Source organism: Sminthopsis crassicaudata, chromosome 2 (assembly GCF_048593235.1).
Source record: "Sminthopsis crassicaudata isolate SCR6 chromosome 2, ASM4859323v1, whole genome shotgun sequence".
Lineage (NCBI taxonomy): Eukaryota > Metazoa > Chordata > Mammalia > Dasyuromorphia > Dasyuridae > Sminthopsis > Sminthopsis crassicaudata.
Window position 1 is genome coordinate 355,664,683 of NC_133618.1, and position 12,584 is coordinate 355,677,266.

General features: G+C 34.4%; 1 protein-coding gene across 1 annotated transcript in view; it reads left to right on the top strand.

The window, feature by feature from the left end:
- SPOCK1 (SPARC (osteonectin), cwcv and kazal like domains proteoglycan 1) overlaps window positions 1–11,525 on the top strand; it is an 809,688-nt gene extending 798,163 nt beyond the window's left edge. The window contains exons 10-11 of the mRNA XM_074290862.1: window positions 5,987–6,124; window positions 7,042–11,525. Of these exons, the coding sequence (XP_074146963.1) occupies window positions 5,987–6,124; window positions 7,042–7,232 (329 nt within the window). The 3' untranslated portion in view covers window positions 7,233–11,525. The remainder of the gene's footprint in view (window positions 1–5,986; window positions 6,125–7,041) is intronic.
- Window positions 11,526–12,584: the final 1,059 nt, after the last annotated feature.

Here is a 12,584-nt window from a genome sequence, read left to right on the forward strand (position 1 = left end):
TTTATATATTGTAACTAGGATATACTATAAGATATTTAATATGTTATGTGAATGCCTGCCATCTAGGGGAGGGGATAGAGGGAAGGAGGGGAAAAACTTGGAACAGAAGGGAGTACAAGGGATGATGCTGTAAAAAAAAATTACGTATGCATATGTACTGTCAACAAAAGTTATAATTATAAAATTAATTAAAAAATAAAAATAAATAAAAAATTTTAAAAAATACCATTTCTGTGTCGAAATTTGGTAGGACCCCTTCAATCCCTATTTTTTCAAATAGTTTATATAACATTGAAGTTAATTGTTCTTTAAATGTTTGATAGAATTTACATGTACATCCATCTGTTCCTGAGGATTTTTTCTTAGGGAGTTGGTTAATAAATTTTTCTATTTCTTTTTCTAAGATGGGACTGTTTAACCAATTTACTTCTTCCTCTGTTAATAGTCTGCTATCTGCTTCCTTCTTATGGGTGAGTTTACCCCATTCACATTTATGGTTAAAGTTACTAATTCTGTATTACTTGCCCCTGCTTAAACTTTCCTCCTTTCCTTCTCCATTACCCCCCTTCTCAGTATTAAACTTGTGAACACCACTTGCTTCTCACAGCCTTCCCTTTTTAGGATCCCTCTCCCCATCTTAGAATTCCTCCCCCTTTTTTACCCCTTTTTCTCACAATTTCTGTATTCTCTTCCTCTTAGCTTACTCCTTGACTTTTCACTTTTCCCCTTCCACTTTCAATGAGAAGTTTCTCCATAAATTGATTATGTCTAATATTTTTTCTCTTTAAGCCAATTCTGATGAGAGTAAGATACACACTATGTTCCCTAGTTCATTCCCCTTCTTTCTTTCTCTCAGATATAATAGGTTTCCTTTGCCTCTTTGCGAGATGTAGTACCCCCACTTTACCCTTTTTCTGGAACAATTTCCTTTCCACTTCTAGTTTCTAGAACAAATTATACATGTGTTCTTTATGTATCATTGTAGCAGAAATATCAAACTTTTTGTTTAGTTCCATTTTTTTAAATCAGAAATAGATGAAAATTACCCATTTCATTGAATTTTCAATCTTCTTCTCTGGAAAAACAATGCTCATTTGGCTGGGTAAGTTATTTTTGGCTGCATATCAATTTCCTTAGCCTTTTGGAATATCAGATTCCAGACCGAAGCTTCAATCCTTTAATGTGGATGCTACTAGATCTTGAGTAATCCTTATTGTAGATCTTCTGTATTTGAATTGCTTTTTTCTAGCAGCTTATAGTATTTTTCCTTGGTCTGATAGTTCTGGAATTTAGCTACAGTATTTCTTGGAGTTTTGACTTTAGGGTCCCTTTCAGTAGGTGATTGATGAATTCTTTCAATGTCCACTTTACCCTGTTTTTATAACATCTGGTCAGTTCTCTTTGATAATTTCCTGGAAAATAGTGTCCAGGCTCTTTTTTTCATCATCAATTTTAGGAAGTCCAATAATTTTCAGATTATATCTTTTAGATCTATTTTCTACGTCAGTTGTTTTCCCAAGAAAGTATTTGACATTTTTTCCCATTGTTTCATTTTTTTGGTTTTGCTTGAATGATTCTTGGTGTCTCCTTGAATCATTCAATTCCATTTGTTCAATTCTGATTTTTAATGAATTATTTTCTTCACTCACTTTTAAAATTTCTTCTTCTAATTGTCCAATTGAGTTTTTAAGTGAGTTATTTTGGGAATTATTTTTTCCATTTTGCCAATTTTATTTTTTAGAGAGCTGTTTTATTGTTCTAATTTACTAATTCTTGTTTTCCTTGGAATTGTTTACCTTTTCCAATTCACTAATTCTGTTTTTCAATAATTTGATTTCTTTATTCACTCTGTCTTTAAATGAATGGGATAACTTATCCAGACCCTCTTATCAAGCTTCCCTTTCCTTTTCTCATTTTTCTTCTAGTGCTCTTGTAAGAGCCTTTTTAATTTCTTCTATGAGAGCCTTGTGTGGTGAGGACCAGATCATATCCCCCTTTGGGGATTCATCCAGAGACAGTCTGTTTTTAGTCTCTTCAGGATTTAATGTCTGTTTTCTATCCATATAGAAGCCCTTTATTGTTAAAGCTTGCTGTAATTTTTTGCTCATTTTGTCAAAGAAGAATCAAAGAACACAAACTAACAACCACCACAACAAAAAAAGCAAATGCAATCTGCATTTTTTGGGGGGGCAGGGGGCCTGGATGGTATTACCAAGCTTCCTCTACAGATTATAGGGGCGGCAGTGAGGCACTACCAGGACAACAATGTCTGCACTATGTCTGCACTTTGAGACTCTGAGAGCATGCTATGTCACTCTGGGTGGGTTTGGCCAAGTCCTGAGAGACTCTAACTTTTGGGGGTTATAGTCTTTACCCCCTGTGTTTATAGCTTCCCCGCTGATTTACTGGCTTGCTTCCAGGGCAAAGTAGCCATTCTGTGATAAAGTTCTCCCCACAGAAATGGCTGAGATCACATCCACTCCTCTCAGGTCTGCTCAGTGTGAGCGCGAATTTACTGCCTGCCTGTATTTGCACCTGAGCTAACCCTCTCCACCTACTAGCCAAAACAGACCTTTTCTGGCAAATTTTGAGGATATCTTCTGTTGATAATGTGTTCGTGGGTTTTTTCAGTAAAGCCCTAATTCTGAGGCCTTGTCATGAAAAAACATATTCTGAGGGCAAGAAGGAGCTTAGATAGATGTGTGTGTCCTCTCTGCCATCTTGGCCAGAAGTGATTTTGAGATTTCTTATTACATTTTTTTTTCATTTTTAAAAGAACTACTAGGAAGGCAATTTTGGCTTTATTTGGTATAAAATAAATAGCCAAGCAGATGGTTACCTGTATACAAAAATCATATCCCAAACACATTTTTTAGTGTCAGTATAACTTCACATCTTCTTCTCTCTAACTAATGTCACTTGAAGGAAGGTTTGATGTGCTCTGCATCATCAGAGGCTGGTATCTCAGGTCTAGGTTCCCATTTGGCTAATAGTCTATGGTCCTGCAAGAGGAACTTTCTTGGGAGTCTTCTTAGTAGTGGTAGTGATTTGTGGATAGATGAAAAGGAAATTGTTATAAGTGAGAGTTGCTACCATTAAAAAAAGGTACAGAGCCCCATTTTATAGAAATATATGACCTCAAATATAGAAGAAAGTCTGAAATCTGAATAAAAGTTTCAAAGGGATCCTGCTAGAAAAAATCTCCAAGATCATCCAATCCAACTCCCCTATGAAATTTATCAGTTGTATGACCTCTCTGAAGCTGTCTCTCCTTCTATAAAAGAGCAATTAGACTATTTCCACTTCCTTTTTTTAGCATTATTATGGGGAAAGTACTTTGCAACTTATTGTAATAAATGAATTAATTTGTTCATACATTTACACATAGGAAGATATCTTTCTCAGAGAATGGGGAATAATTTGCCCAAGGACAAGCAGCTAAGTAATGGCAGAATAAAGATAATTGATTTATTCATTTCAATATTTCAAGGAGATCTAAGTTGTGGTATGGGCACTTCCTCTGGTAACAAAGATCTTAATTCTTCTGTAATGTAGTAGATGCTATGACCAAATAGTTCATCATACTGCACTTAGCTAGACTAGTCCTCAGATGACAACAAATAAATAACATTTATATAAATCTTTTCAATTTGCAAAGCATTTTTATTTCATTTAAGAATTAAAATTATTAAAAAACCCAAACAAATAAAAAAAAAAGAATTACAACTATCAAGGATGGATGATGATCTGTGAATGACTTTGCTATTCTTAGCAATAGAAAGTTTCACAATTACTCTGAAGGACTTATGATGAAAAATGTTATCCATAACCAGAGAAAGAACTGATTGTATTTGAATATAGACTGAAGCATATTTTTAAAATCTATGGGGGAGGAATTTGTTTTCATTCACAACATGAGTTTTATAGAAATGCTCTGTACAATATCATATGTGTCTTCTTAAGTGGGGGTAGGAAGGAAGGAATAAAATCTGGAACTCAAAGTTTTTTTAAAAAATGTAAATGTATCTGGAGAAAATAAAAATATTTAATATTTAAATATTTAAAAAAACTACAATTATCCTATGAAGTAGTTTCTATAGGTATCACCATTTTCATTTTTCAAATTAGTAAACTGAGGCTTAAAGAGGTTAACTGAATATGTCCAGTCACATAGCTATTTGATGAGGTATAGATTTTGAACCCAGATTTTCATGACTGCAAGACAGTGTTCTTTCTACTCTGCCACATAACAGAAAGCTGATTAAGGACCTATATTTAAAGCCTTTCTAATTAATATGACCTCACTGAGCACTCCTGAGAAGGCATCAAAATGAGAAGATAAAAGATAATAGGAGCATCAATTTTGAGTAAGAAGGGCTTTTAGAGATACAATTCCCTCATTTTATAGATGAGAAGCAGACTGACTTGCCCAGTGCCAGATAGCTAATAAGCATCTGAGATGAGAATCAACCCCAAATCTTCCTGATGCTATCTGCAGTCACTTTATATGCATATGTCAATATAGATACATAAACAAAATGTGCCCCAAAAGTGATACTTCAGTTTTTTAGTAGCTTAAAGCTCTACAATGAGGTTTAGGACAGCATATAAATAGGTACATCTAAAGAACACATACATACATAATATATATATATATATATATATATATGTGTATGTGTATATACATACATGTATATATACATATATATATACATTTTTCATAGAAAAATATTTTCTTATATCTAAATACTTCTGAAGCATATTTCTATTTCATCAATTAATATTTATCACTTGTCTTATTGGATGTATAATTCTTGATGATGATATGACATAATTATTATTCACCAACCAGTGAATCATATTCCTGACTTTTCTTAAGGATGCTCTCCACCTGATTTGAAAGTTCTTATAACATTTTCCCCATTTAAAACTAGAGCACATTGAAATGTTACAGCTGGCAAACAAGAATTCTATTTATTTGCTTACAAATTATTTTTCCCAGGGGAAAAACTCCTGTTGTAATAACCATATATTCAGGGGGCATTCAGAGCAACCCAGGAACAAGCAACAACAAATTATAATCAGTTATAATTTCTTCCCACTTATAAAAAAGTGTTAATTTTATCGTACTGTAGATTCTGCACAGCACCTGGCTTATTACCAACCTGAAGAATTAAGATAAATATATATTTCCCTGCCTATTCACAAGTTTTTCATGGGGTGATTTGACAGGGGGGTCAGTTTTCCTTCTATTTCACCACATGTCCTCCCCTGTATATCTGCTTGGGAATTTTCATATAAATATCTCTTTTGAGCTAAAGTTTTTCCTGTAGTTACTGATGCCACTTGATCATGTCTTATTTTTCCCTAGACTGTCTCAGATTCCCAAGGTATCTTCTGCCTTTAACATGAAGAATGAATTAATGTATAAAATGAAAGAGTTAGTGAGTGAGAGTGAATGAATGAGAATTTCATTCAGATAATTCTAAATCACCTAATCACCTTTTTTTTTTTCAAAAAGGTGTGCCAGGTCTTGACACCATCAAGAGCTTCTGTGGATGAAGAGTAGATATTGGCAGCTCCACACACTGAGAGCCTGCACAAATGAGCTTATCAGAAGAACTGGCACAGGAATATATGGAGTAGGAATCAGGAGACCTAAATCTTAATGCTTATTCTACCATCAATTTACTAATTGACCATGCACATATGCATATATGTGTATATACATGCACATACATAACATCTGAGTATATAATTATATCGCCATCTGAGTTTCAGTTTTTAGGTGATACTTCTTTCCACTTCTGACATCTTATGAAATAAAAAATTCTATGATTTTCCTCCATATCTACAAATAATGGCTTGGATTCATAAAACACCTCATTTTTTTAATACTGGAGGATCATTGCATAGTTTCTTTTGATTTAATTACAGTGTGGGATGTGAAAATTCTTTGATAAAACTGGGATTTTGTTTTCTCTAGGGACATTCATTCCCCACTGCAATTATGAAGGGTACTATAAAGCTACCCAGTGTCATGAGAGCACTGGACAATGTTGGTGTGTGGATAAATATGGGAATGAGCTGGCTGGCTCTAGGAAGCAAGGAGCCGTGAACTGTGGTAAGTAAAGGAATTAAACCCTGCACTCCACTCCCTGTACATTAACCAGTTATAATTTGAGGATAATTCAGACGCACTACTACTTGCAGTCAATCAGTCAATAGTTAATAGCTGTAGAATGCTACATTGTACATTTTGGGGAAAGATAATTGGGAAGATTTAGCGGATTTAGAAAATAGATAATGTTCAAATGGAGAAAAGATATGTTCTTGAATTTAGCAAAGGTGTAATAATAAGCACACTTTTAGTAAGTGTGTAGATGCTCAAGGAGCATCCATTGTAAATGGCATAATAGAGAATAATAGAGAATAATTGGCAATAGCTAGTTAATGACAATGGATACTATATTACCATGCAGATGGGGAAATGTAACAATGTAACAGATTTTAAGTGAGTTTTTAGACTGCTGATTCTTAAAACCTAGGATCAAACCTCTAATTATTTTGTTTCATATCCCTATGGATGGGGTGGGGGAAACAACTGTATACTTTCTTTAGAATTTGTAGAATAGTCTAATGGAAAGCATGCTGAATCTGGAGTCAGAAGACATAGATTCAAAATCTAGCTTTGCCATTTAACTGTGTAACCTTGGACAGGCCATTTAACTTTCAGGCTTCAGTTTTCTCGTCTTTGAAAGGAGGGAGTTAGTCCCTAAGCTGAAACTTAGAGATGGTGTAAGGTCTCTTCTATCTCTTTGCTCCTTTGATATTTGCTCCTATGATCCTTCAGGCTAATCATTTAAGGAGGAAAAGGGATGCTCATATTTTTCTATTATTTACTATCTTGAGATACATATTAAGCCTTCAGACAAGAGGGAAGCAGGGTTAAGGCAGTGCTCACCAATGGCACAGGGTATAAGAGAAGAGGCATCGCTAATCTTTTTGTTTGTGTTTACTTTACTTAAAAAAACATTTCAGAAGAAGAGCAAGAAAATTCAGGAGATTTTGGCAGTGGGGATGCTGTGGTCTTGTTGGATGATCTGGAAGAAGAACATGGAGGGACACGAAAGGACAAAGATGGGAAACTGAAAATTCATGTAAGGGCAACGAATGAAGATGATGAAGATGAAGATGATGTCAAGGAGGATGAGGCTGGCTATATATGGTAGTCCCTTCAGGGGAAACGACATGTGTTTTGCACAATAACACAAGTCCATCACATCTCAACAATTGTATCTAAAACCATTAGGCACAAAATATCTCCTCTCCACTATTCTGTTCTCTACTTTTTGTATAATTTGGAAGAGGGCTTCTCTTCTTTTCCAAGTGCTCCAATTTTGAGAATGGCTATTTTGGGGATATGGATTTTTTTTCTTTAGACTAGGGTCCAACTGGCTTCTCTTAAACAAAATCTCATGCTCCTGGCTTCCTTTATCCCCTTCAGGAGGATTTCTTTCAATGATTATGTTGAGAAAATTATATGAAACAACAATTACATGAAATTCTGACTGGGGAGGAAGCCAGGTTTGCTGCTGGGTAGAAGAATGACACTTTGTTTTGCAGTAGTAGTTCATTATACCACTTTTTAAAAAAGACTTGATTGCCATGCTGGCTGTTTTACCTTGTGTACTAAAGATGATATGGGGAATAATGAAATGCCTCATTGAAACCTCCCCTGTTGTTTCCAATCCCCTCACAAAAAAACCCTTGATATTTGTCATTACAAATTGATTCTATTTTGCATAGCTATTTCTGGCTTTCTAAAAACAATGGCCTTAATTTTGCCAAGAGCCCCTTTGGGGAGCCATTCTTTTTGCTATAGAATGATTGCCAGATGCCTGTCTCTCTCTATATTTGTGTGTGTGGTAGGATTATGCACACACACACACACACACACACACACACACACACACACATCCCAATATAGGAAGAGGTAGTTGTTTATAGTCATTGCAAAACACCCTTGAGAAGTAATTAAGATGAAGTCTGTCCAGACAATTGCTATTTCCAGAAGGAAAAAAATCTGAAACCTGTGTAGAAACTGTTTTTGCATTAATAGTTTGCACTTGTAACCTGCAGGCTGAAGCAGTTTCTTCTCTAAGGCACCAGTAGGACTGTTGAAAATCTCTTTGATTTTGATAAGCCCAGACTGCCTAAACAACTTCTGCAGAAGCCATGGAATTCTCACTCTACTCCGTGTCCTAAAGCTGTCACTTTCATATCATATCACAGACTTCCTTAGGCAACTGTCTTGTTTACTGCCTCTCTCTTTTTAAAATTTCTCCTTCAGGGCTTTCCTAAGGTGTTTCTAATGCTCTCTTTCAAAAAGATACAGTATCATAAGATTTCATTAAGAGAAGGGGATTGAAAATTTTGAGGTTAGTTTTGCATTTGACTTGTTCCTCCAATAAAAGCCAGAACAAGTTCTACAAACAGCTTCACATACTTTACCAGTGAACACTTATGAACCAAAGATATAGCTAAGTTCTTCTAAGTCTTCTAAGGACTTTTGCTCTAATTGGACCCAAAATAGGGCCGAAGTTATCACACTCAGCATTCCTCTAGAGTGGTTCCAACTTTTTTTATATATAAGAGCCATGAATGGTACAGCTTCACATAGAATACAGTGAGGTCTGATATGCACTGAAAATCTGCCAGTAGCTGGTCTCCAGACCCTGTGGGAAAGAAACCAGAGTTTCAAGGTTTGAAAAAGAGAGGAATTCTACCCATTTTGAGCCATCTATTACCCATACATATTTCTGCATAAACTTGCCATCTAACTTGACAATTGATATGGGAGCCCACTAGTCCTAAGCTGATGCTGAATATTTTTGCCCTTAGTGCATTTGATGAGGAAGTAAAATTCTTAGGAGCAGAAAGCTCTAAATGATATTCTGGCTTCTATATTATAAATATACTGCCCACAAAAGGATTTTCCAGGCAGTTTCTTGCCACACTGATGTTAAAAAAAATGTGAAGAAAATATACTTTTCTCAGTGTCTCAATTTTTGCTTCCTGCCTCCAGTAATGCGATTTATTTTTGTTTGTTTATATTCAGAGGGATCTGCTCTCCATAGGACTGATAATAGATTTCATGTTTTGTCAAAAAAAAAAAAAAATCAAAGAATGGTGAATCACAAGGAAATCTTCATGACATCTTCATAAAACTGGGGTTTTAATTAAGGAGTAGAAAGATTGATTTGAAGAATTGAATTTTAATCCTTTTTTTTTAGGGACAAATAACTAGAAATTTCTACTATATTACTTTCTCCATTCCAAGAATTTTAATGACATTTTTAAACCTCCCCAAGTGGGCAGAAGTATCACATGCTTATTGCAAATCCTGCATATCCTCAATTCACTCAGTTCTTAGAATTGTTCTCTCCCTCCCTCTTGCAAGAGAACTGGTCAAATAGATTTGAAAACCTTTTTAATAATGTTTTCTCTCCCCCAACGAAGACTTTCTTTCAATACAACCTTGGCCAATTTCATGGCCATCCTCTTCTTAAACTGAAAGTGCTTACTATATTTTCATCAGTTCAACTCCTTTCTTTATGGAAAAACTAATTGGCAAATGAAGTCAGTACACTTTTTGGTGGTTTGTCTACCTCTTCATTTATGGTTTAAGCTACACTATTGCATACAATCAACTTGGTCAAAAATTCAGTCAACCCCCTAATTTACTGGTCACTATGATACAATTGGCTACCTCTTTTCCCCACTGACTTGAATGAGTTTTTAATTAAAAAGACCATTTTGGCTCCACATAAATACAACCTGAAACTGGTTGTTTCCTTTGCCCATGCCTACTGGCTGGACTGACACCACAACATCAAACATTATCTCTTACTGATTGTTAACATAATTGATTCAGCTACTGATTATGTGAAAACCAAGAATAAAGAGGACATACATCTTCTCTTTTAGATAGGATGAATGTTGTTATGTGTGTCACAAATTGTAAGAACAAAAAACAAAAAACGAAGTTAGACCAAGCAGTCTTCTAACATGCATTATTTCTGTTTCAAGTGGATTTTATTTGACCAAGTTTTTGAACTATGAGTTTGGAAACAACTGCATAATTGCAATTACTTTACTGAAACTGAAACTGTTAATTTAATGAAAATGTATCCCATAAAAATTAAAAATGCATGAAAAAACTTCCAAGTAGGCTATAAGAGAAAATCATTGTTAAGAACTCCAACTATCTCTGAAAATGCACCAGAGAACTCCTTAGGATTGGCACATTGATTTGCTTAGAGAAACTTTTAGGAGCATAGTGAACTACTGATTTTAATTTATCTAATTATCTTATGACAAGTATCAAATTAAGATAACAATCAGAGCTCCTTACCATGAACTTAATGATGGATAAAAGAGCTCTGTAGAAAATTTGTAGAAAGGTAATGATGCTCAATTTTTAGAGATGTGCTAAGAAGATATTTTGACTCATTCGAATCTATAATGCAAAACAATTCCTGTGGTTACAGGAAAGCTCAGTAACACTATTCTTCTCTTCTTCAGCTTTGCCAGTGCAATGTCAGGTTTCTGAAAAAAATTAATCACTTTCCTTGAAAATTTTAATTTTTATAAGCCTCTGAGATTTGAAGAATAAGTGTCTATCATTATCTAAGGTAAAAGTTGAGCTTTGCCTTCTGTCATCAATACTTTTAGAGTTATATCACCATGATTAGATTCATTTGAAAAATTCCAGTGATCATCTTTATGATCCATATTTTCATTTTCCTACAAGAACCAGTGTCCAAGTTGCATTCTAAATGTGGCTATTAAAAAGTCCTTGTGAGCTGTGAGGAGGTCTTAAATATTTAATTTTTTTTTCACTTAAAATTTCCATTTGGGGAAAATAGTAGGTATATCTCTTGTCTCTCTAAAACTGGTTTCAATTTCAGAATAAGTTTCTGACTTGGAAATGTTTTAATATTGTTTTTGGAGTTTTATAACAAGTCCTCTTTTCTGCTCCTAACATACTTTGTCTCCCCATTCCTCCTCTCTGTGACAATATGAAATTGACAGCCATCTCTCACCACAGCCACCAAATTTGTCCATTACCATTAATTAAGTCTTTTCCATATATCATCCATGTTTGTTTAATGCATCAACTGCACTGTACAATAACATCTAAGAGACCTTTCTTTCTACGGTGGGTGGTTTTGGTCTTTTTTATACTTTTTTTTCTCAATGCTGTTGACATTTATTCCTGTTAAATGTGTATTGTTAAAAGAAGAATGTCACCCAAATACTGAGTGTGTCAGTTGGCTGTTCCTATTGCACTATAGATGACCATAGTAAAGTAGCATAACGAATTCTGGATGCTTTTCCATACAGATTTACCTAGAATGTGAACACTTGGCTAACCTCCTTGGTTAATTGTAAATGCTTAATTGTAATCCTGAATAGTTGCATTTCTGTCTATCTCAATAAATTTGAATTTCTCTGCCCCATCTCACTTTTGTTTAATTAGACATAAATTAACTTAATTCTAGAAAGTTGAATGAATGGGTATACAAAGATGGCATGTGCTAATAAGGAAAAGGAAAAAAAAATCACACCATTTATCAAACACTGGAATATGTAATATGGCTTCTGTAATTCAGACAAGAATTTAATTTTTTTCCATATGCCTCTTTGCTAACATTTTGACTTATGGCCTAAATTATTTCCTTAGACAGGAGTTTCCTCCTAAGATTAATACTAGAGACCACTCACTTTTGTATCAGTTATGAACCTATTTTTAAAATGACATAAAGAAGGCATAGCCACTAATTGTTGACATTTTCTGATATTCCTCATAGGACTTCCAGTTGAAGGACTTAGATAATCCAAGGTCCTTTCAGCTGTGTTAAAATTCACCTTCTTCCTTCCCTTTAACTTGATAAGTAGATCCACAAAGCATTTCACAGTTTAAACTTCTTATTACTCTTCATCATATCCCTATTTATGATGTGAAAATACAGAAGGAATCCTGTCTCTTTCAACTTGAACTTTTAGTCCAGTTCAAGCATGCCAAGCGAAAGTTTTCCAGAAAGCTTACCTCCTTCAGTTCATGTGGGTATTGAGGTGATGTGGTATGCTAAAGAAAGCTTTTGTACTTTAAGATTTGCTTCCATGGTTTGATTCAAGGGAGAATGAGAATTTATACACATATAGTTGTGTATTTTATATATCTGTTTATATATAATACATATATTTGTACAAATATATCTAATATATGTTATATGCATAAAATACATATATGTTACATAATTACTTATACATAAAGGATAAAGAGAGAGGGTCAAAAAGAGATAAAGAGAGACACATATAGAAAGTCAGAGAAGTTTGGAGAGAGAAAGAGGATGGGGAGAGTACATTGGAGTAAAACAGCAACAAATTGTAAAACTAAGGTAAAATGAGAACTATAGTATCTAGTCTTGAAGATCAGTAATGGGATTTTTTTTTTTTTTACTCAAAAAGTTAATTCTTTAAGATCTGGTTTCTCTGCTAGGGTCAGACTATGGAAG